The sequence below is a fragment of the Alligator mississippiensis genome, chromosome 1 (genome assembly GCF_030867095.1).
Source record: "Alligator mississippiensis isolate rAllMis1 chromosome 1, rAllMis1, whole genome shotgun sequence".
Lineage (NCBI taxonomy): Eukaryota > Metazoa > Chordata > Crocodylia > Alligatoridae > Alligator > Alligator mississippiensis.
In genome coordinates, this window is record NC_081824.1 from 306258377 (window position 1) to 306283803 (window position 25427).

A 25427-nucleotide genomic window follows, 5' to 3' on the forward strand; every position below is an offset into this window, starting at 1 on the left:
CCCATTCATGCCTTTTGGGGACTGAAATACAGGAACTAGGCCTCCTTTCAGCAATATTAAGCAATTGGGAATGTGCTTCCTTCCTGCTTCAACAAGGGCAACTGGTGTAAGGAGAAGGGTCTGAAGTACTGTGTCCACTATTGGGCCCTGTACTTCAAGATGGGTATAAATTAGAAGGAGTCGAGACAGAGCAATAAAAATGACCAGAGGTTGAGAGAACATGATTTATGGGCACAGGTTAGAAGAACTGGCAATGTTTAGTTGGGAGAAGAGAAGAGAAGAGTGAGGGGATAGTTTATATATGTATGTATCCATACATAAAATACATGAAGGGTATTTGTGTCACATACATACTAATGTAATACATGTACATAGATACATGAAGGGGATAATGATAGACTACTCCTTATGGCTGCCGGAGACAGGACAATAAGTAACAGTTTAAACTGCAGCAAGGGAAATGTAAGTTGGATATTAAGAAGAACTTTCTTACTGAGGGTAGTTAAGCACCGGAACAGATTACCTAGAGAGGTCATGACATTTGCCTCCTTGGAAATGTCTGAGGCAAGTCAGACAAATGCTTGTCTGAGATGGTTTAGACAGAGATGATCCTGCCTTGAGCAGGGGGCTGGATCAGATGACTGCCTGAGCTCCCTTCTAGGCCTATTTTTCCATGATTCTATGATTTATTTATGCACATAAAGAGGAAATGTGCTGTGGCTTTTTCATGTACCAGCCCCAGGGGCATCAAGATGTATTTAATCAGAGGCCCTTGAGTCATCAGTAGCTGCCAAAACAGCTCCTTATAACCAGACACATTGCACTGCCAAATCAATTTAAACTGGTACTGACTGTCAGCATTTCTTCCCACATAATTTAATGCATTTTGTGCTTTGTTTTGAGAAAGAAGCCTGTGGCACAGAAAGCCTGCTGCTTAACTCTCTGAGCTTAGTAGCTATCCCTAACTCCCACTGCTCATGTTTCAGGATAAGTAAGCACGGTTTTAGTGGAGGAGCTGCTAGTGAATGGTGAGAGACACACTTGTAAACTAGCCTCCTCTCAGTCTGAGCTCTGGATTCTTAATGAGTCTTGCTCCCTTCAGTGCAGTAAAGCAGAGTCAAAGGGACTAATATGCTGAAATCAGACTTGGACAAGAGAGTTACAGTTTCAAATATAAACTAGATCACTAATCTGTGAGATTCCTACATAGACAACACACACACACACACACACAACATATACAATCAGAAAGATATTTTGTATCTTCTCACAATTAAGCTCCTATATACAAAAGACACAACTGAAGACAGTTTAGAAAGAATTTCTAACCAACACAGGATTGTGCACAAAAATTACAGGGCAATTGCATCTCTGGGAAAGCAACAAAGCAAGCCCACCACTCCAAGTACCCCAAGTGGAAAAAATAGGGTTTTGTTTTTTTTTTTTTTTTTTTTTTTACACAGAATGGTAAATCAATTATATTAACCTACATGCACATCACTCCTAATAGGTCCTCAACTCTTTATATCATAAGATCATAAGAAGTTGATACTTCCTGAAACAGCAGCATAGACTGGTGGTTCTGGCTAGTACAGCAGAGAGCAGCTGTGAAGCATATAATCAAGTTTACAATGCCTCTTTAAAGTTATTCCCAAAATAAACACTTCAGACCTTTCCATTGAGGAATTCCATAAGTGCCAGAAGATGTTATAACCTTAGCTAAGCACTACAACCATTCACATTTCCTGGAGCCACTTATTTGTATACTAAACAGCATGATGCCGTATCCACTACTCAGTATGAATAGAAGAGTAACTGATGAACTGCACTACAGGAATAAATTGTTAAATGTATTACACAAAGAAAGGTCCATTTCTTTAGCAGATCTTTGTTTGGAAACAGTCCATTGTTTCATGCAACATTTCTTTAACAAAATTATTCCTTTACCATTGTGTTTTACCATTTGATAGTGTCACGGACTTTTCTTAATAGGTTCTGCTGGGAGGAGGCATTCACGTACAAATTCTTTATGAAATGAGACATTACATTTTGGTTTTTAAAAAGAAAAGTTATTCTTCTCATAGTTTCCTTTCCATAGCAGGTGATTATAAATTCATTATTTTACGGCCACTCTCCAAATAATAATAATAAATCATACGTCCTTTATTTCACCTCATTACTACACCATTAACAAACTGGAGAGCCTCACCTTGGGCTGGAGCACAAACCATTCATCACGCTGATTTTCAAAGTTCCAGGAGTCAAGGGGAATTTCCACCTCCCCAAGAAAGCTGTTGCGACCAAATCTGTCATAGTGCCAGACAGACAGCTGTAAGGTCCTGGTCTCTAGCTGTGTATGGCTGATCACGTACTATTGAGAGAAAACAAGGACGGAGAGCTTTAACAGGAGTAGATTTCAGCTTCCTAATGGCATTATACAGCTACCACATTTAAAAACTCTATCTCCATAAAGTCCAAAGTAGTTGACAAATGAGGCATAGGAAAGACTTTTTTCTTTTTTTAAGTGAAGATCAATTCGGTAACAAGGCTACTATTCAAGAGAAGCCTATGATGTTCAATTGCTCACTTTACAATCAAGTGTTTTTATTATTGTTGTGGCTTCTCTATTATTTATCAGGTTATTACACTAAAAAGAAGCTTCCCAAGTAATCACCCTTATTTAAACCTTATAAAATAGCTTATATAGTAATTAAACAGAACACAAAATTCTACCCGCTAAGAAGGAGCTTCTGTTAAAAAAAAGACTTGACAGTATGCTAATGAACAAATACCAGATACAGTATCCCCACAACCTTTTAAGTAGTTAAACAGAAACTGCATATTTATCTTTGTATTTATGCATCTCTAACTAGAATAATGTTAGAAGCCAGGATTGTTTGGATAGAGGTTTCAAGGTTAGTAATGGGAACAGCTCATCTGGTCAGCAGGGCTCCTATTCTCCTGGTACCAAATTTCTGGACCCATGGAGAGCCCTGGGCCCTGCCTGCTGGATGAAACACCTAATCCCATTGCACCAGGTTAAGCAATGGCAGCAAGGGCCCCAGGATCCAATTCTAGTGTTGAGGGTGGGAGAGGGTGGTGCACTAGTCCCCTAGCACTCAATCCTGATGTGCAGAAGGGGTGGCACCAAGCTCCTGGGACCCAAAGCTGGCACATGGGAGGCAGGAGTGGGTGGTGCCAGGGCCTGGAACCTAATCAGGCCTGCAAACTGGCCCCATGTTACTCAACTGGCCCAGGGGGCTGCAAGGCTAGCACCACTGGTTTAATGGATCTTCTGCTATGAGATCTAGGCAGCTGTCTCTCAGGCCAAAGTCTCAAGCAAGCCACACTGGTCAGCTTTTATGCTTTTTTAATCAGATAATTAGATAATTATGTTTTTTTAATCAGATAATCCACCTATACAAAGTCTGGAAACCACATTAGGAAAACACACTTCCTGCTAGATGGATGCTAACCCACTTTTTCCCAGGTCAGATCAAACCTAACCCTAGTGTAAAACAAATATACACATGGGGTTGTAACAAAGGTCTGCTACACAAGTAGGCATATACAGTGTGTAAAGCAGTTTTACAGCCAGGTTTGTCCAACTATACGAGCCAAGTTGTATAAGTCAATAGAGTAGGAAACCTGTCATGCTGCGTATTTTAAGCAACTATAAAGAATAAACCCTTTGTTTGATGGTGGCATTTCCATAAATGACTAAACAACTTGGATGCAGAGCTGTAAAAATGAAAAACTGACAATCTACAAGTAGTGACCAAAAGGCTAAGGCAAAGTTACTCTTGGGGATTCAAGGAAATTTCTCTTTCAAACGAACTGAAACAGATTTTTTTTTGGCTCCACTGCAGCTGGCCTGGAAGGCTCTTGTCAATGGGCAGAAAGTGTAATTGATAAGAGCCCTGCAGTCCAGTTGCCAGAAAGGCAAATTACGAGAACACTCAGCCTGCTCGGCTTCATCCCCCATGATTTCCTGTGCCACAGAAGCCTTAAATGAGCTGAAGTACGAGGCTGAGAGCCACAGACTCTCCCTCTAGAGTCTTCCTGGAAGGTTTTTACTGTCACTTTTGCAGACAAAAAAAGTGAAATGGACTGAAGCTGTCTGGCAGGCAGACAGAGAGCCATTATTTCAATTTTTGAAATAGAAGCCAATCCTATTCAGGCAAAAATGAAGTTTAATATTCGGTGGAAAATTTCAATTTTGCGAGAAGAGTATGTTTCAGCAGAAGATTATTCTGATGGAAAGCTCCTGACGAGTGTTACTTAGGAGTACACATCTTATGAGCTTCCCATAATACTTTGTGCAGTCATTTAGATCCTTTTAAAAATCTCACGGTAGGACTTTATGAGAGATGAGATGGCAATGACCCTGAAATAGATCCACGGAGGTAAAGAGAAGACTGTAATAATCAACATCTATGTTGTGTCTGGCTGGGGAAAACAAAGTAAAAATTTTCCTTTGACAGCGAGTACCAAAAAGTGCAGTTATGCCACCAGAAACGTTTCCCGTTTTGCCATATTTCCCAATTTTTTAAACCACTCTTGAGTATTTTGTGAGAACATTTAGGGTATAAATAAAATAAAAATCGAATAAGCATGGATTATGAGAGTGGCAGTACTCTTACCTTCAGTGTTTCATTAAACTCTGGATTGGTGCTGTTACTTTTGATTTTGGTCTTGCGTTTACTTTGGCGGGACTTGTCAGGCAGGAGGTATGCTTTGACATAGCTGCAGATCAAGAAATAAATTAGAACCAGAGAATAAGAACAACCAGGTTTGAAGGAAAACCAGCCAACACTACACGCAAAGCATTAGTCAGGAAATTTGTTTTTGCAGACTAACTTATGCATTAATTTGAGAGAGAACATCCTGAACAGATAGAGAACTATGAGCCAACGGAAACAATTTTGACAGCATCAAAATAATCATAAGAGCAGAGTTCAAGTAGCATATTAGTCCTGAGAAATGAGTGGGGCTTTATTAACAATTTTTTTTGTTTTCACATGCTAACAGGCATAACTTAAAATCACCTAAAAAGTGTATTCGTATATTTTTTATAATTAGACAATGTAATCATTATAGTTTAACTGATGCATATATTTTAAAATATTTGAGACTATTTAATTTAGCTTTAATATTAAAATACAATAGCAGTATAGTATATAAATAATGTGACTACATTGATTTGGTAGCACTATGATACCATGAATATTTGCAAAATGCACATTTCAAATTGCCATGCTAAAACATTGACAGAATGGAATTTAATACAATAGTCACATCAGAAAAAAGGCTGCAAGACTTCCGGTAAGAGTAATAGGAGTAATATCATTTGACTTTTGTGATCAATCACAACCAAGCAGTATAATAAAGTACCAAATCAGGGTAAACAGAATTATACAATGTTAATTACAGTACTCTGACCTGCAGATTTGAGAAAAATCAGAATTGGGTCCTGAACACTCAGGAAAAGCACCAAAATGTCCTACTACCTTTATGCTGTGTATTTGTGGATCCCATTAAAAATACACAGCATAATGGCCAATTATTTTCTTGGCTCTTGTTTTACTTAAAAAGAGTTACAGAACAGTTCGGTATTTTGTGGTAAGATTGACATTAATAGGGACTTCTCCACCACCATACAATTAAACGTTTGTATACTATACTCCTATTATCTGAAGAAGCAAATTACATAATGGAATCCAATGACTAGTGTTGTCCATTGTTGTCATAGGAAGATGACACTCTATTGCTGTAAAGAGCAGTGAAGCTGTGTGCTCATACATATCCCAATTTGTCATGGCATTATTTCAGTTGTACATACTGTAGTAGCACTCATGAAGAAGTGGGGTCACAGTAATCTATCAGCCCCACTGCCCACACTATTCACTGTGTCAGAATTTTTCATACTGTTCCAGTATTCTCCAGTGCCACTTGAGTATCTAATCAAACACACACACATAGAAACTGGAATTTAATGGTTTATGTTTCTTTGACTTTTGGAAAAGGATACATATTTGGAGCTTGGAAGGATGAACATCATTTTATTTCCACGCTCTAGAGGTTTCTGGCTCACTACACATTACTAAGGAATTGAAATCTCAGTAAACATGCTGATCTCACACCTTTAGAGACTCCACAGCATTGTCTCACATCATTTGGCCTTGTCTCTGGTGGTAATAAATGACTTTGCTCTACTTTCATTTAGATCAGTGGTACTCAACCTGCGGCCCAATCAGCAAACTGCTGTGGTCCATGTGACATCCTGTTAAGACATTTTTTCATGGATACACAGGGAGTAAGTTGTGTGGGTGCAGCCCACAAAACATGTTGTGACCTGCACGTGTGGCCCACTATAGCGAATAGGTTGAGAACCACTGATTTAGATTATTTTCCTCTCAAGCTGATTACAAGGATGTCAATAGGGACACAGGCCACCCTAAGAAACAACTGAAAACACTACTTGGTTTTGTTATTCCAAACAGGAATAACCAGAAAGTACTTATCTGTGGTCACTGGGGATGTGCACCATGTGGCTTCACATAGGTACCTTTCTTTGTTTGGCATTAGGAGTGAACTAACTTACTCGGCTTCTCAGCAGAGCTAATTCGTTCAGATGCAATGTTGTGTGAATATGGCTATACTGCTGCTGGTTGGGGAGGTGGCATGCATGGAGCAATGAGGCATGTTTCAGCATGGCACCTCCTGACAGGGTAAATGAGAGGTATAAGACACAATCTGAGAGGCTCTGCAGCCTATGACGAACCCATGATGCTTGTGGTGATCATCCTCACAGACAGTCCACAGAGTCAAATGCAACTTTACATCAAGACCAAAGACATTTCTAGAAAACATCAAAAAAGAAATCATCTATGCTTACGGATCTGTCCTTTGCTTCTTTTCATCTGCTATGGCCAGGTTTCTGCAGCTTTTAACAAGGATGTTGAGGGCACCTGTTTTGTAGCTGTAGCTGATATGGAGAAGTATTTCCCCACTGACCTTCACGTTGCCATAGTCCCCAGTTTCACTATAAACACTCATCAGGCTGTTAATGCTAGTCTGCAATAAAGGAGGGAAAAAGAAGACACAATCTCTTTCTAGAACCAGCTTTTTCATATAATTAGGACCCCGCAATTACTGTTCTGCTCAAGTTGCCTATGAAAACTAGGCTTACCAAGGAAGAACAAAATTATTACTTGCTTGAATTTGATATGAAAAGTAATCAGAAAAATAGCAGTTAATCTTTTACATGTCTTTTGTATTTCTTCACATAAAGAATCTGAAATGCTGGCATTACAACCATTTTACTGGAGGAACAAAGAGGTTCCAAAAGGACTAACTGGAGGAACTGAATGATTAAGTAAATTGTGCTGACGTCATGTTGCCAGTTCCAGGAATATGTTGATTGCCAATAATCCCTCCTGTGTAGTATTCTGCTTCAAAAAGTGGCTGGTACCAGACTTTCCATACAAAATTGCAGAAAATAAAAACCATAATGGAAATATTGCAAAAAAACATATCCTGCTCTAGAATTTCTAGTTGCCTTAACAGGCGTAACAGTTTTTGGAATTTCCTTGTATTTTAATTTGGTGTTCCCCAGGGTCATTAACATTTTTTGCATTAAATAGGTTTTCTATGTAAAATAATGTCTCACCTCTTTCGCATGCTATTCAAAACATAGTACTCCGGAGATTACCATTAGGAAAGGATGAAAATATTTTAAAGGCAAAATTAGAGTTTGTTTGCTGTCCTAATCAAAGGTATTTTAAACTTTTGGTGTAAGTTTTCTGCTGGCTAATTAAATAACAATGACTAAACATCTCTCTTTCAATCATAGTAAAATTTGTGCCATGGGTAAAGTTTGTGTCAATAACAGAAACACGGAAACAAAGAAAAAGAGAGGGAAAAGACCATTAAGAACCAGAAAAGCAGAAGAACTCACAGTATCCCCATCTGCTTCAGGCACATTTAAGTAGGTCCACTTCCTGTCAGAGCCTGTAGGAGAATTCTTTAAGAAAGACAGTGGAAAGGTCAAGAGAAAATAACATTACAGAGCTGCAGCACCAATTCAGGAAAGCAGTGAAAAAGATTTGCAGACTAGGCAGATATAACAGTGATGTGATTTTTGAACTTTGCACAATATATATATTTGCAAAATATCTGGGAGATGATTTTAAAGGAGGACTTGAAAGGGATATTTATGGAGGGACAAAACTTAAAAAATTTTTGCTATATACCTGGCCCTTTGATATACCTGGCAGACAGGAGCTAAATCATAAATTTCATAGACATTAGGGCTGGAAGGGACCTTGGAAGATCATCAAGTCCAGCACCCTACCCCAGGGACAGGAAGTCAGCTGGGGTCATAGGATCCCAGCAAGATAAACATCCAAATGTGTCTTGAAGGTGTTCAATGTAGGTGGTTGAACCACCTCCAGTGGCAGGCTAGTCTAGACGTTGGGGGCTCAGACAGTGAAGAAATTCTTCCTTATGTCCAGCCTGAAATGGCCTTGCTGGAGTCTATAAACATTCAACCTTGTCATCCCTTGGGGTGCTCTGGTGAACAATCATCCTCCCCAGATACTGGTGAGCACCCCTGATAAACTTATAGGTGGCCATCAGATCGCCCCTGAGCCTGCGCTTTTTTCAGGCTAAAGAGTCCCATAGCTCTCAGCCTGTCATCGTAGGGTCTGTTTTCCTGACCTCTGATCATGCGCGTGATGCATAACCTGTTTTTCAGATGGAGAACAGAATAACTGACAGGCATTAGGATATTGTGTTTGACATGAAAGTATTCTTCTAATATTTAGAATGAATCATGTTTTTCAGTCAGACACAATCAGTTATTTTTTACTTTTAAAGAGTGTTATTTCTTAGATTTCATAGACATTTGGGCTAGAAGGGACCCCGGAGGATCATCGAGTCCAGCGCCCTGCCCCAGGGCAGAAAGTCAGCAGGGTTCATAGGATCCCAGCAAGATAAACATCCAAATGTCTCTTGAAGGCATTCAAAGTAGGTGCTTGAACCACCTCCAGCGACAGTCTATTCCAAACCTTGGGGGCTTGGACAGTAAAGAAGTTCGTTCTTATGTCCAGCCTGAAACGGTCAAGGAGGAGTTTGTGACTGTTCGACCTTGTCATCCCTTGGGGCGCTCTGGTGAACAGACATTCCCCCAGATCCTGGTGATCACCCCTGATAAACTCATAGGTGGCCACTTGATCACTCCTGAGCCTGTGCTTTTCTAAGCTGAAGTGTCCCATGGCTCTCATCCTCTCATCATAAGGTCTCTTTTCCTGACCTCTGAACATGCGCGTGGCTCTTCTCTGCACTCTCTCAAGCTTCTCCGCATCCTTTTTAATTGTGAAGGCCCAAAACTGGACACAGAACTCCAGCTGCGGCCTCACCAAGGCCGAGTGCAATGGGAGAATGACGTCCTGGGATTTGCTTGAGAAGCGTCTATGGATGCAAGCCAGCATTTTGCTTGCTTTATTGGCTGCAGCATCACACTGAAGGCTCATATTCATCTTGTGGTCAGTCATGACCCCCAAGTCCCTTTCATCTGTAGTGCTAACCAGCGTAGCACTGCCGAGCCTGTAAGGATGCTGCAGGTTTTTCCTCCCAAAGTGGAGAACATTGCATTTTTCGGTGTTAAACACCATCAGGTTCTCGCCCACCCATTTCTTGAGCCTGTCAAGGTCAGCCTGGATCGCCCTCCTGTCCTCAGGTGTGGATGCTTTGCCCCAAAGTTTGGCATCATCGGCGAACTTGGCCAATCCGCTTCTGACTCATTTGATGCCTCTCCAGTAATGAACTTCCTGCGTGCAAGAGCGTTTCTTATACATCAGCTTTAGTACTACAGGAATATCTGGATTTAAGTATCTAAGAAGTGGAGAAAATGTGTCTCCTGCAGCAAGGTAGCAATAAACAGAACGTATGCTAGAAACACAGAATCAATGATCTGTACCTTGGTTGCAAATCCTCTACCTACCTACATATGTGCTCTCTCTGTTCCCACTGAAGATGGTGGTCTTGTGACAAAAATTAAGCATGAACTTCTTTGCTGGATAAAGGCCTTCCTGAAAACTAACAAATTTTTTTCTGGGATTTTAATTCTGTTCAGCTGTAAGGGCAGGTATACAACAAAAGCTTTTTTTTTTTTTTTTTTTTTTTTTTTTGGTTTTCTCCCCCCATAAATATCCCTTTCAAGTCCTCCTTTATAATCAGCTTCCAGATATTTTGCAAAAGTATACATTTAGCAAAGTTCAAGACTATCAGGGACTCCTTTTCCTCTTATTGCTGGACAGTGCTGTCCAGGTATCTGAAGGAGCCCATCAGAGAAGTTACAGGAATTTCTCACATAAAGGGGAGATAGATGGGTGGGACTCTGAAGGAGGAAGAGTTATAATTTAGCTTGAAATATGACTGGTTAGACCTTCCAAACATGTTTTCTAAGGCAAAGAAAGGAAAGTGAAGACTAGGGATGACAATAACACTGCATCAGAAAAAAAGCATGCATTAAGTAACTTCTTAAAAATGACCTTCGTTTTTTTCATTGAAAAGAACTAACAAACAGCTAAAGTAATGGGGTTTTTTTGTACTGTAGTTCATCTTCATTCCTAGTATGGTACAGGGAAAGTGCCTTCCTAATTAAAGCTTGCATTTGTGTTAATTTTTGTAACCAACTCTGAAATTCCTACAGCAGGGCTGGCTGAAGTCACCATGCAAGCCACTATCGGCACTACTGAACAAAACTGATTTCCTCCTAGTCTCAGTGCATTTGTGGTATCATTTTCAAAGGTTGTTGCCTGTATTGCACCCTTACCATTTACAAACCTTTCTCCATTATAGATCCAAGACAGTGTAGTGAAGAGAGGTGTTTGAGGCTTTGAACATCATTATTCAGTCTGTGCACAAAACAGACTTCCTTGTGAACAAAACAAGGATGTAACAATTCATGTGGTGGCCTTAGTAAGCCTGGCCCTAGCTTATTTATATTAAATCAACATGTAAGAAAATTGTTTCTGGCTGAGTCTGAACCAACTCCTGAGTTTCCACAATATTTAAGGATAGATATGGAAAAAATTGGACTTGAACAAAGGTCACAGTTAAGCCTGGAATTCAGAAAGAAAATCTCTACACTGCTAATGAACCACAAGGAAAACTTTAGAAAGCTTTTTATTTTATAACCACTTAAAATATTTAACTTCTTTCCATACACTGCCTTTGTTCTGTCAGGTTTAAATGTAGGATAAAACATTGGTGTTTAAATCAGAGGTGTCAAATCACATGGCTTACAGGCCAGATCTGGCCCATGGAGCTGCTCCATCTGGCCCACCAGACTACTGGCAAGTTAAAGAATTTGGGGACATAGCCATCAGTGGGCAGGGCCTGCACATAATTCAGGACCATGGAGCCCTGGTGGATATGGCCCTTGGTGACAGACAGGTGAGTGAGAGCTATGCAGCACAGCTCTTGGTTGCCTTGCAGATGCCTGCTATTTGCACACCTCTGCCATGGCAAGTAGTTGCCTGGCCCATGGCTGTTTGTTCCACTGCTGCTCTGGTGGCTGTTGCTGCCACAATGGTCAATGCTGCAATGGTGGCCATCACCATTACCACTACCCTGTTCCCCTGGCTGGACCTAGCTCATGAGGAGCTCCTACAGTCCTGATCTGGCCCAGGACTCCTGGTGAGTTTGATACCCCTGGTTAAAGAAAATGTACTCATGTTATGATTTCACAAATAGCCAGTAAACCCTAAATACATCAAAGGGTGCTCAGCACTCTCTTGCTACAGGGCTGGGGTCTTTTTTAATCAGAGGAGCATTTCCCATTTTACTGCTAACACTGGCATGGAAACAAGATGACACACTGAAATATGTTCATGATAATAAATATTAGTTACACTGAATGATGAAGGAATTAAATGAATGGCTGAAACATTAGCTTTGGGAAAATATGGGAAAACCTAAACTAAGGCTGAGATACAGCCCTTGGTCAATGTCAGTTCCAATTTTTACTCGCCTGTGTTAATGTGAATGTGAGGTGTCTGCTCTATTACTATCAGTTTGCTTTTACTTTAGCTCAACTACTGTGGTTTGGGGATTCAGGGAACTTGTTAGATATTTAATTCAAATCTGTTTATTCATACTTGCAAAGAATCAGCATTTAATCAGGGCTTGTTGTACTTTTATAATATTATTTTATCATAGTATGACAGTAATTATCAGCAACTAAAATTCAGAAAAACCAGAAAAGCATTTCCAGTGTTTTTAAAATTCCAAAAGCTGAAATGCACAGAATAAATTCAATGAAAGCATGAACAGGAGATGAGAAATATTTAGTTCCCAACAGCATGCACTCAGAAAATGTTGAAATGGGCCTATAAAGTTGACTTACTCTATGAGAGGGGAAAGCTGCTTGCTGTTAAAAGTACTGAAACATGCAGTGACATTAATAAACATGCTGGGAGAGATATGAAGACAAAAGGAACAGCAAGCAGAGTATCTCAGTTCTACCAGAGCAGAAGAGCTGCACTTGGACCAAAGAAAAGGTTGGAAGGAAAGCTATATCAAAAGAGAAACCTAATGCTCAAAGTACTAGGGAAATATCTCCTTTCATGCAACTCCCAAATGAAGGCCTACACTGAGAAAGAGGACTGAAAAAACTTGCAGCTCCTGTCAGTGTTCAGCCTAAGGATCGGTGATTCTATTGCTAAACATTTATGAATGAGCAAGCCTTAAGGATGATGAATCAAATTTAACCTGAGTTAAGTGGGTTTAACTCCGCTGATTGCAGTTGAGTCACACTTGCTCATGGTCCTGATGTGCCCCAGTCTCCTCTAAGTCTATTTCCTTGAAGTACATTAAATGGAAAAAAAGAGGAATTGGATCCAGGTGATAAATACCAAGAACCCCACGACAACCAGTTTTATTTGGCCCTTTTTTCTTCCAAAGTAAACCAAAATTCTACAGAGCCTTCTCTGAATTTTGAATGGGCATTCTCTTTGATCTGCATGGATTTTAAAGATATTGCATCACAACTATGAACTACAGTTAATTTCCTAGTGTCATTAGCTAAAACTGCCCCTTTACATTAAACATACTGATCACTAGTTCTCTTTACTACCACCCTCCAATTCAAAGATTGTTGCATTTCTTTGGTACTTTGTATAAGGGTCACAAACCTGGATCCCACAGATATTTTTGGCATAAGGTTCAATGCTCTACACCCCTTTTCTAACACTCCAGTCTCTAGAGCTGGTGGGCATCAGTCAGATGCCAGGAATGAAGTAAAGTAGTCAAAGGGCTGCTCCAATTTGTGACTGCCTACAATGTGCATCAATCACCTTCCTACTCACCAGCATACCTCCTACCTTAGAAAGTACAATCAATTGTATGAAGCTCATTACACCAACTATCTGTCACTCAAGTATGGCACAGAGGCCAGATTTATGGCCGTTACATATTGCTGAGAAGGCCCAAGGCAGCCATATTAGGTTCAAGGATAGTGATGTGGCAGCAGCAGCCAGGGTATTTGAGCCCCTGAGACCATGACCCTTCCCAACTACCTGCCCACTGTTCATCACTTGGCACTCCCTGCTCCTTCTGGTTTTGCTCACAGTACAAAACTTGTTTATTATGCCTCTGACTGTATGTTTATCAGTGAAGTGGAGAAAGAAAAGATGTTGCAGAAACATATGATAGTTTCCTGCAGTAAAACAGAAATGTTGGGCTCCTATACACATGCAGGGAGGCTACTCTAACACTGTAATTACAGTGCATCAGAGCACACTCAATTAATCGAGTCTGCTGACGCGTGGTAATTACCATGCTCCAGCAGAATCCAGTATCATGTGTATAAGTGTCCCTGCACTGAAAAAATGGTGACGGGGAGCTTTAAGGCTCATTCGATGAGCTTTAGTTCAAAGCACTCCACCACCATTTTTCAGCATGGGAATGCTGATACACGTGATGGTCCAGGCACTTTTAGGTAGTGCGGCTCTCAGATCCCCCCACCTCTTGGAACACCATTATAAATAGCCCTAGTCAGTAAAGCTGATACCCAAATATCTTACTCGTATTCCATACATATGAAACTATTTGAAAAATGTGGAACACACAGAATATGGAATACACTTTGGTAGATAGCAGCAGCCAGATGAGCTAAGAAGCAAAACTCATAAGATAAGCATTTGTATTTTCCCAGGGCTTCTAGACTCATCACATTTCAGGTTTCTTAGCCTTTAATTCCTTTTTGAGGTGACATTTGTCATTGTTCACCACAAACAGAAATTCCTTAAAACTCTCAGAGTCTGGTCCTGTGAGAAGCTGACTGACCCACCTATTCTTCTTTAATTTTAAGTTGAGGGCACTTATCATCTCCAAAGATCAGGCCCCAAAACCTGAATGCTCCTGAAGGGGTCTCTGTTTCAATACTCCCTTTTCATGTCCATGTTCTGACCAGGTATTTAGCAGAATTTGCAGATTTATTACAAACCTGACAGGGCTGCACCATGAGCTATAGCCTCAAATTTCCAACCTCTGGGCTGTCAACTGTGTACCTTAGCATGTGTGCCACCGCAGCCCCCTGCTTCAATACTGACTGCAGAGAATGCCACTTAAGCTTTACACAGAGATTTTTTCTGCTATCATGCTTTAATATTCCGATCACAAAGTTAAAGCTGTTGCTAAGTGACAGCAGGAAAGGCAATTTGGAAAAACCGTTATTAAATAAAATGGAATGGAATGCTAAGTGTCTGCTCTGTGTCACTTAGTCATCATCCACCCCAGGAATTTATTAACTTAGTCAGAAGGAAAACAGGCATGTTTTCTAATGGAGACCTTACTGCTGATAATGCACTTGACAAATGTCCACTCTTCCTTGAGTAATGAGAGGCTATGTCATCAATATCTTCCTCTGTCACATCCAGGTAATCCTAAAAGACAAAAAAAAAGTAATTTGATTGCTAATCAGCCCGCCTCTCCCTCCAGGCACTTTTTCTGTTCAGAAGCCAGAGCACTGCAAAGTTGGTCAGGATCTCTTCTTTGGTTCCATTTACTAAATTGCAAAGGGAAGAAAACAGCTAAAAATACATAACTACTTTTATTCTTATTCATGGTAACGTTCTCTGGGAAAGGGTAAGAGGTTGTAAGTCTACAGCTAGGAACAGACATTGTGCCTGTGTTTGTCCTGGAATAAAAATATCCCCAGATTGGCATGTGAATATATCATCCTTTTAATCAGGGTTTAGTGAATGGCTTAACACATTGCTACTTTTCTGCCACTGACTCAGTGATGCAATCCTCGGATAACCGTTCAGAAGCACTTTGCAATGTCTCTGGATAAACTATTAGTACTTCTTATGCCATGAATTTTCTTAAGATGTATCCTAACACAAAGGATGTGGATGTCTGAATTATTTTACTTTGCCCCAGGATAAAATAGTTTATTGTGGGACAAATGTGATGTCTGTTTGTAGCCTAAAAGAATTCAAAATTGCAGTAAGCTTGCTGTTGAACTGTGCTTATTTCCTTTCTGTTCCAGTCAGGATGTTTCTGTATCCCATGAAAAAAAGACAACAGGCTTTCAGGGAAACCTGATCCATGCATTCTCACTTATCACCTGGGAAACTCAGTTTTAGCAACAGTCAGCCAGACCCATTACAAAGATAAATCAATGGTCATAAATCAATGGAGAGCTCCATTGACTTTTCTCTTCTCTATTTCAGTGGAGTCATGTTGACTTATACAATCTTATAGTCTGACACAGGAAAAAGCAGGTCTCTCTGATGGACAGTCTTAGGCCCCCTCTGCACATTACAGTTAAGATGCGACTAACCAGTAATCACATCTTAAAGAGTGACCCAGATACACCCAGTTAATGGCAAGATAAAACAAGCAATAAGCTACAAAATTATTCCACAAAAAATGTGGAATAACTTTGTAGCTTGTTTTAATTGTGCCATTAATTGAACATGTGGCCTTCCCATGTGGTTGGGAGCCTCATCAACTGAAGGGCTCCCAGCCACAGGGGTGCACCCACCTGCTGCCAGCCGCCCCACAGCTGACACGGCTCACAGGGGGACCATGCTAGAAACGTGGTGGCAACATTCCCAGCATGGTCCCACTTTGACCCTCATCAGCTGTGGGACTTGCAGTGGGGAGAACACTGCCTCCCTGCTGTGCGGGCCGGGAGCAGTCTGAGGCCCTCGGGGGCGCGTGGCAGGCTGTGGCCAGCAGCCCTGGCACGCGGGTCGGGGAATGCAGGCCGGCGGACTAGAATTAGGCACGGACACGTAGCAGTTGACTAAAGATTATTTTACTTACACCGTAGATGGTTGCAGTGCAGGCAAGAAAAACTTGCTTGCATTGCAGTTACAGACAGACACGTGGAGTTTGCTAGGCTCCACAACACAAACTCGAACAAGACCCACAGAAAACTCGAGCCTCTTGAAATAACTTGGACAGAGCTCTGGATACACACACACACGAAGCTTGCCAGGCTCCATGGAACAAGCGCGGGGAAGGCGTTCATCGAGGGATCGCGCTCGGTGACGGGGAGAGGCCAGAGGTTGATCAGACCCCTATAGCCTTCTTAAGGCACACTCTGGGTCCATTAGGCTCCACAGCGCTTAGAGTTCTTCACGAGACGTGAAGTCCTCGTCCTCCACGAGATGGTTGTGGAGTCCTCCAACTTGGGCGGAAACCGCTCAAGCCTCTTATATGGCTAGCAAGCCAATTGCTAGCCGCCACGTGGGAATAATTTAGAACTGGCCAATAGTGGGGAACAAATTTGCATGCGGGTGGCGGGAACTCCTTTGCACCAGGGTTTTCTCTTTGCAACTGAGAAATGCACCCTGCAAAGCAAGCTCCTCGTGGTGGGAAATAATTTAGCAGTGCCAAAGCGCGCACACACAAAATCACACCCTTGGGTTGTGACACCTGCAAGCCTCGTCAGGTGCAGAGCTCACAGGAAGGACAGCACCGGGAATGCTGCCATTGCTGACAGCCTCATCCACTGCAGGGCTCGCAGCGTGGGCAGTATTGTTGGTAGCAGGGCTTGCAGTGGGGGCAGTGGGGAGAAGCAGCCGATATAGGGGCACAGCCAGAACTGGTAAGTAAATGTGGAGTAAAAATCTAGAACCAGCATTTTCAATTTGAGTGATGTGTTAAGAAACATTTTGGGAATTTTCCTCCTCAATTTCACAGGCACAGCAAAAAGCTAACTATTAATATTTGCTGCCTATCTTGTTGACTGCAACCAGATTCTTGAAGCTGTCTAGAACAGGGGCGGAAAAAATACAGCCCTCGGGCCAGAGCCAGCCCATCAAGGAATTCTATCCAGCCCATGGCAGGTCCCTCGGCCCCACCTGGCCCAGGCACAGGGTGCAGCCTGGGCTATGGCACATGCGGCCACTCCTGCCATCTCTGGGTGGGCGGTGGGGCAGGGGCACCATGGTGGCTGGACTCAGCTTCCTGGAAGCCCCTGTGGCGGTGGCTTACTCTGCATGGCTGCCCCTGCCAGTCTGCCCCACACCCAGTGGGTGACATCAGACAGAATGGCTGGGTGGGCGGGGTCTTGATGGTGACCAGCCTGGGACCTCCAAGGGCAGGACACACTTGGCGTTGGGATGTGGCCACAGGCCAGCAGGGAGTGGTCTCTGGGAACAGGATGGCTAGGTGGGGCCGGGATCATGGAGTGGTGACAGCATGGGGCTGAGACCTGGGGCAGAGTCCTGGGCCAGTTTCCATTGAGACCTGCCCCGCCTGCCTGCCCATCTGCTCCGTCCGTTGCCTGCGATGGTGGGTGTGGGGCAGAGGGGTCCAGGGCCAGTTGCTGCACTGGGTCGCACCCCCTCATTCTGTGGCCAGTAACAATTCACCAAAACACCTTAAGTGGCCCTCCAGCACAAATAATTACCCATCCCTGATCTAGAAGGATAACATTTTAACCTCCATTTTATACCACAACAATTATGTTTCTCAAGGGTGCTACAGAAGTGCAGCTACATAATTAGTTACTGTTGCTTATTAAAGTTTGAAATGGTAGGAAATTAAATAACCTCCTTGTCTCTGCTGGGGTAATAAGAATAAACAGGATCCAATTATTATGGAAAATGGCTGAGAAATGATGAATAGTGATGAGTATTACTATGAAGTAGCTGAACCAGTGTTTTTACAGGCTTTAAAGCACTAAATTAGTTTAATAACACAAAACATACGTTTAGGGAGTTCCCTGACTTTAGAATGGAATGCCATAACCTTTTGCAGCGGCTCTTTGGTAAATATATTCTAAGTATATATTTTTTTATAAAGTCTAACTGGTAATTATAATCAAGAAGCATCATAAAAATCAGAGAAATGAAAGAAGAAAAAAATACCTCTATGATTTTCCAGCTGCTCTCCCTGCTAATCATCTTTACTAAAACCCCTACAAACCTACTGGGAGTAAGGCAATCACCTGACTCATCTGCTCTTACCCACAACTTGCTTTTCACATATATATGGGGCATCTCCCACATCATTACCCGCGGTAACAAGTTTCAACCAAACAGTGATAGACAATTAAATATGGTCTTCCAAGAAATATCCCAGCTACTACACCCAGAAAACATGAAAAATGAAGATGTGACCGCCCTTGTCTGCAAATACTGATTTTTGTTCTAATGTTCTTCATCCTGCCTGATGACTCTCACAGTACCTCCAGGGACTCTAAATCATGATATAAGGCCGCAATTTTTATCTCCCATGATAAGACTGTTACTGTAATGCGCCCCCATCAGCTCATACAAGGACTCCTAAGGCACGTGGTAGGTCCAATTATCCCTTGGCTCCAGCATGGATTTCTGCCCATAAATATAGGACACAAGTAACTTCTAGAAAGGCTGGTTGACTATAAAACAATTTAAAACAATGGTGCTCAATGCAAGTCTTTTTGAATGGATCCGGCCCTCAGAGCTATGTCATCTGTCCTGTGGGGCTCCCCATGAATCTAAAAGATTGCTGTTGGGGAGCAGTGGCAGCGTTAATAGCCACAGCCATTAACATGTTCACTGCTCCTCCACACCATGGAGCAGTGAACGCATGGAGGAGGCCCACAGGCCAAATGAAATGGCGCCATGGGAATGGTCTGTGGCCTGATTCAGCACATGTGGCCGGCCCTCTGAGCACCATCCAGTGCATGGTAGTGGCTCCACATGCCAGTCTGGCCTGTGCTCTGGCACTGTGCCCTAACCTGGCCTGCAGAACTAGATGGGTTGGGCACCATTAATTTATAACACACTAATGCCAAAGGGGCCCCAGTGTAGGTATTGCACAAACATAGAAGCAATCCCTGCTCCAATGTGTTTACAGTCTAAGATGACAAGGAACATTTGAAGAGTGAGGGGAGATTAGCAATATAAAAGTAGATATTATAGTAGAACCTGGAGCCTTTGTGCATGGGGTGGGGTTTGCAACCCATCTAATCTGTTTGTTGTAGCTTTTATTTCAAAGGATGCTGCTTCTCTGATCCATTAGAGCTCATCAATGGTCCTACCTGGCTGATTGGGGAAGAGGCACCCTTTGAAATAAAAGCCACAGCAAACAACTTGAACACTTCAGTGGCTGTATACCTGTGGCTGTAAAAGTCTCGCCAACTACTTTGCAAACCCTTGTCTTTGAAAGGGGAATAAGAAACCTAAAGCTGTGAAGACTCCGGGTTGTACTGTAGAATAGAGGCATGGAGTACAAGCTAGTGTAAGACTAGAATAGACAAGCAGAGAGTGGCAAAGTTGAAGATCTTTGAAAGTGAGTAGCTGAGCATCAAAATTAACCTTTAAAAAGTAAGAATTAGCAAAGATTTGGAGTGTATATAATAAATTGGATGAGTGTTGTTGTCAAATGAGACTTGATCTATCTATAGATCAAAAAAAAATCCCAGAGCTTTGTTGTATTATGCAACACAGACAGAGAGCTTTAACTGTGGATATTCTTTGGAATCAAACCATACACATCACACCTGGAAGATGATATTGCCCAAAGCTATTTTTTGTTAAATATCCACTAAACTGATGCATCTTCTTAATGGACAGTAGAATCCCACCACAAGACATGTGTGCCCAACAGTCCAACAGCCTTCTACTTTGATCCCAGAGTTCCCATCAAGCCCTATAAGTCTATATTTCAACATTTCTCTATTATGTGGTGTTTTGCATTCTGCAAGAGTTCCAGCATAATCTGGATACAGGTTTGAATTCTCTTTATACAATGCTGTGTCCTCTCTTGAGAAGAAATAGATACGTAACTATTATGCTGATTTCAGAAGCCACAAAACATTTTTCCTAGTACGTGTGGTAATACATTTCTAACTCACCAGGTCCTGGTCCAAATCTCCAGGTACAGATTTGCTTCTTAAGCTTAAAGTATCTTCATTTCCTTCTGAGAAAGATTCACTCAAATCTATCTCAGATCTACTGCGATCTGAAAAAATAAAGGACAAACAAAAGCATTCAGTAGTGTAGGCAAGGTTCTTTGAGCAGATGTGATATCTTTTATTAGACCAACTGAGTAGTTGGAAAAAAGTTTTTGCAAGCTTTCAGGTGCAATCACCCTTCTTCAGGCATAAGAAGACTCCGCTGTTTTGAGACTCCAAGGAATGAAAGAAGCTAAAAATGTGACAAGATGTCAGTGAAAATGTAAATAGGTGGAAATTAGGAAAACAAAAGGTAGAGCAGGGAAGGGAGGGGGAAAAAAAAGAGGGGGGAGCCAATTTAGCAATGTATAAGTTTACATAGCAAGTTTATATAATAAATATGATGACTTTATGATTACTGTATAATCATAAATATGATCACTTCCCATATGACCACTTATAAAAGCAGCTGCAAAGTCAAAAATGAAACTTAACGAAATTAAAACTGCCCCTCTCTGGCTGTTTAAGTTATGAAGCCCACCATGGCAGTGATTCTCAACCAGGATGCTGTAACACTCTGGGGTGCTACCAGATCCCTTGAAGGGTGCCAGGAAGTATGAGGAGCTAAGCAGGTAAATCCAGGCTCAGGCTTATCCCTGCCTGGAAGATCACTCACCCCCCTGCCTGGCCCCTTGGTATTGAGGTAACCACTGTCATATATTAATGAATTTTTGAAATGGGATGCCACTCAATTCACAGTTATGGAGGGGTGTCTCGAGTCCAGTGAGGTGTGCCTCAGGTCCAAAAACAGTTGAGAACTGCTGCACCATGGTATCCAAATAAAAGCTGGATAATGGAAAAGTAAGTTAAAGCTAGAAAGCTCATGGAATCTCTGTCACTGGAAATTTTAAAGTGTAGATTAAATTAATGTTTGTCTGGGCTGGTTCCAACAGTGATGATCCTATCCCGAGGAGGGAGTTGGGATCTCAGGAGGTTGTCAAGTCCTTCTGGCTCTACTTTCTTATGATTCTAAAGCCTTGTCATGCTGCCCCACATAGCAGCTAAATCCTTTCCTGAACCAGCCCATCACTATGTAACAGGGGTGCACCAATAGAGATTTTGGGGGCCGATACCGATAGCTGATTTTTAAGGAGGCATATTGGCCAATACCAATCTGATATCCGATACAGCTGCGTGCAGCTAGTAAGTCCTTTGGGGTGGAAAGGGAGTGGGGAGGGATGGGGGGTGGGGAGTGGCGGGACAGATCAACATCCCCCGCAGTAAGGGAGGGAGGGAGCGGGGGCAGGGCAAGCACTGCCCGGGCAGGGCAGGGCACAGGACGGAGCTGCGGCTCGTCAGGGGGAGGCAGCTCCTGCTGCTGCTTACACCCTGGGAGGGCACAGGGATGCAGATCTGCATGAGGCGGGTGGGCTGCAGCTGTGGGCGAGAGCCAGGGCTGCACCAGGCACATCTTGGTGGGGGCTAGGCTCGGGACAGGGGCTACAAAGGGGGCTGCAGCCATCCCAGATTTCACTGTAGCCCCACTCCCAGAGCCACCGCCGCCACATGCCTGGCACAGCCCCGGCTCTTCCCGGCACATGTGTGGAGGCGGGGTGTTGAGCCGGGGCTGTGCCGGGCACGCAGTGGCACTGGGAGCAGGGCTATGGCAAAATCTGGGGTGGCTGCAGGCCCCTCTGTAGTCCCCGCCCCGAGCCCACCCCTGCTGAGAAGAGCCCAGCACAGCCCCAGCTCCAGCCCACAGCTGGACGCCATACAGATCTGAAAGCACAAGCTCCCCTCTTTACCCTCCCCATGCCCTCCAGAGGTACAAGCAGCAGCAGGAGCTGCCCACTCCCACCGATGAGCCATGGCTCTGTCCCGCACCTCGCCCTGCCCAGGCAGTGCCTGCCCCTGCCCCTTCCCCCTCCCTCACTGCAGGGGGCACTGATCTGCCCCCCCCCACCCTACACCTCTTCCCTCCCCCCTCCCCTTCCACCACACTAGACTTACCAGCTGCACGCAGCTCTCCAAGCTACCAGGCACTACTCCTTGCTGCCTGCATGCTGCACTGCGGCTGCACGCACACATGAGCATTTATCGGCCAACCTATCGGCTGCATCAGGCCAATTTCCGATACAGCCAATTTTCTTTATATCAGTACCTATCCGATATTGGACCAATGTATCGGTGCACCTCTACTATGTAAGTGTCATATGGTTACTCTCCACCTAGCTTTTGACTTTGAGGCAGGGTCTCCTGCTTGGACTGTCACAGTATCCAGGATGTAGACAGCAGGTCTAGAGTTAGTTAGGCCTAAATGTTTAGGGGGACTCTTGTAACCCTTCACTTCACTTCCACAAATAACTTCAGGTTTCAGGGCTGAATGAATAATAAAAATACCATGTCTGCTACTGTTGTTTCTTATGTGTGGTGAATGGGCACAGGCTTCTAGGCTCTGGGTCCCAGGCATGTCTCTCTGTACCCTGACACAGCAGCTTAAGGCCAACAATATAAGAATACCAAATGCTTTGGGGAAGCAATTCCCTTAGCTCTCCCCAAAATAATTGTTACAGCTGATGTGGCTTCCTTCCCTATGTGGTGGGAAAAAGGCAGTCTCTTTATCAGGATAAGACATGGGAAGTTTTGATTTAGTTAGTCCTCCCCCACCCCCTGAACTGTAGCTACAGCTGGCTTAAGAGAAGGATGTCCCCAGTCACCCCTTTCAAGTTCCCCCAGAAAGAAAAAAATCTGCTGGATCCACTGTCCTATGTAGATGCCTTCCCCCATTGTCAGACTGCCTAAATGTTTCTTCACTTTCCTATCTGCTTTAGGAACATGAAGCTAAACATTAATGCCCAATCTTTATTTTTAGAAATAACAAGAAGGAGAAAACCCCTGTATATACAAAGAAAACAGTAGTAAAAAAGACCTCTTCCTACAGCTGTAATCTGTCTGTTCAAAGACACATGGATGCTTTCAAGCAGAAAAATCTAAGGTGAAGAACACAGCGTCTTTGATTAGCTCTGTGGGATATGCTACCAGGTTTCTGGTAAAGGCTAACCCCAGCTGAAACAAGAGTGACTGAGCCCCGCTGTGAACCAGACTAGCTTGTAAATCTGAAAGGCTGAACAGGGCTGGTTTTGAGAACGACTGAGTGACCAAGAAGAGTGAAAAGATCCAGGGATTCTTGACTTTTCAGTTTCAATTAAAAAAGGGTGATCTTCAGTAGCTATTGGAAAATGGTTCTGAGCACGGTTTGTTACATATATATCATCTCCCTCCTGGCTTCCTACAATCTGCACCCCCCAACCAATAGGTCTGTCCTTCTGCCAGAGTTATGCGGCATCAAAATCCAACCAAGAGGCTCATGTTGTTGAGGTCATTTGGTCCCATATAAGTGGGTATAAAACATAATCAAAATCAAAATGCTACCATTTTATTAAGGTGCAAATGACCACAAAGTGTCAGGTTTATGACCCATTTGACTGAGGGTATGGATGCACGTACATTTCGAGATATTTCAAAAGGGAAGCAGGTGTTACATTATAATTGTTGTGCATGGACAAGACAGGAATGACACAAATCAAATACATTAAAACTGCTCCAATTTTAACATTGCTTCCTCCAGAATTAAAGTTGGAGTAGTTTTGCTACATTTATATGGTTCCTAGCTTGTCCACGGGTAATAATTAGAGTGTAACAGCTGTTGCCCTTTTGAAATGTTCCTCCTTTGAAATGGCTCCAAATGTACATGTGTCCATACCTTCAGAAAATGCCAATGAACACAACATCTTCCACTGATTTTTTTCTTAGAATGAATCATTTGCTAGAATGGTTGTAATGCTACATGGAGTTAGAAAGACCCTTTTTCTAATGTGAAAAGAAGTAAAAGTATTCTTTTTCATTTTACAACCCTGGTACTTTCAGAATTAACAAGAAATTTAACTACATTTGTATCTGATCACCTACTATGTACTTTAAAAAGAAAACCCAGAAAGAAAGAGTGGAGCAGAGGGTAGAAGGAGAAGAATTTCACAGGAAGAACAGAGTACTGGGAAACACTTACCTGATGAGAGAGAAACCCTAGAAACTGCTATTGAAGGTGTTCCAGATGCCTTTCTGCAATGCCTCTTCACTAAGTTTTCAGGTATGCTTTCACTTCCTGACATAGAAGTGCCATTTTCTAAATCAGCTTCCTGCTCAATAAGAAGAATACATATTCCATAAATAGTATACATGGAAGTCTCAGGCCATACCATTTTAATTTAATTTGTGTAAATAGAAAAGATTCTGCTAGTATGTTAGTTAGATTTTTAATATTTGTAATATCAGAATAATATTTGTACTTGGAATCATGGATCCATTGTGCTTTATTGCAGTGGTGCTCAAACGTTTTGCTTGGTGGGCCAGATGGCCAGTGCCCAGTCCATCTGCAGGCTGGATACAGCTGGTAGTCTCGATCTGGCACCCACATCAGGTGCAGTGGGGCCCCATCCAGCTGTACAGAGGGGGCAAGGGGCAGCTGACCCCTGATCCAGCCATGGGTTAGAAGGGGGCCTGGCCTGGCCCCACAGGGGGAAAGGAGGCATGATTCAACCCTAATTCAGCCATGCAGGGGAAGGGGGTGTGGCCCAGCCCTGATTTGGCGATGTGGGGGACAAGGGGATGTGGCCTGACCTTTATCCAGCCCTGCAAGGGGAGGAGGCATAGCCTGGCTCCAATCTACCACACAGGTTTAGGTATCTGGCAGCATGGAGAGGTGGCTGTATTAATTGCCACTGTTCCACCACTGCCAAATTTCCCAACCTGTGGAGAGCCCCCTGGGCTGGATGCCATGGCTCTGTGGGCCATATTTGGCCCATGGGCTAGAGTTTAAGCGCACCTGCTTTACTGCATTAAAAAGATGATTCTGCAAGTGAAGACAAGCGATGCACATTTATAATCTTCCCTAATTCTAAATAGGCCTGGTCCACATGAAGTTTTCATACTACTGTCTCTATTTCAGTTGGGGTGTGGC

General features: G+C 42.8%; 1 protein-coding gene across 2 annotated transcripts in view; it reads right to left on the reverse strand.

Annotated features, from left to right (window-relative positions):
- SYTL5 (synaptotagmin like 5) overlaps nucleotides 1-25427 on the reverse strand; it is a 167307-nt gene that overhangs the window by 23006 nt on the left and 118874 nt on the right. The window contains exons 8-14 of one of the 2 annotated variants that reach the window (XM_019486270.2): nucleotides 24477-24606; nucleotides 20372-20478; nucleotides 14865-14954; nucleotides 7961-8026; nucleotides 6899-7077; nucleotides 4644-4746; nucleotides 2210-2371 (exon numbers count right to left, since the gene is read on the reverse strand). In XM_019486270.2, the coding sequence (XP_019341815.1) occupies nucleotides 2210-2371; nucleotides 4644-4746; nucleotides 6899-7077; nucleotides 7961-8026; nucleotides 14865-14954; nucleotides 20372-20478; nucleotides 24477-24606 (837 nt within the window). The remainder of the gene's footprint in view (nucleotides 1-2209; nucleotides 2372-4643; nucleotides 4747-6898; nucleotides 7078-7960; nucleotides 8027-14864; nucleotides 14955-20371; nucleotides 20479-24476; nucleotides 24607-25427) is intronic. The other variant, XM_059720811.1, reaches the window with a different exon arrangement.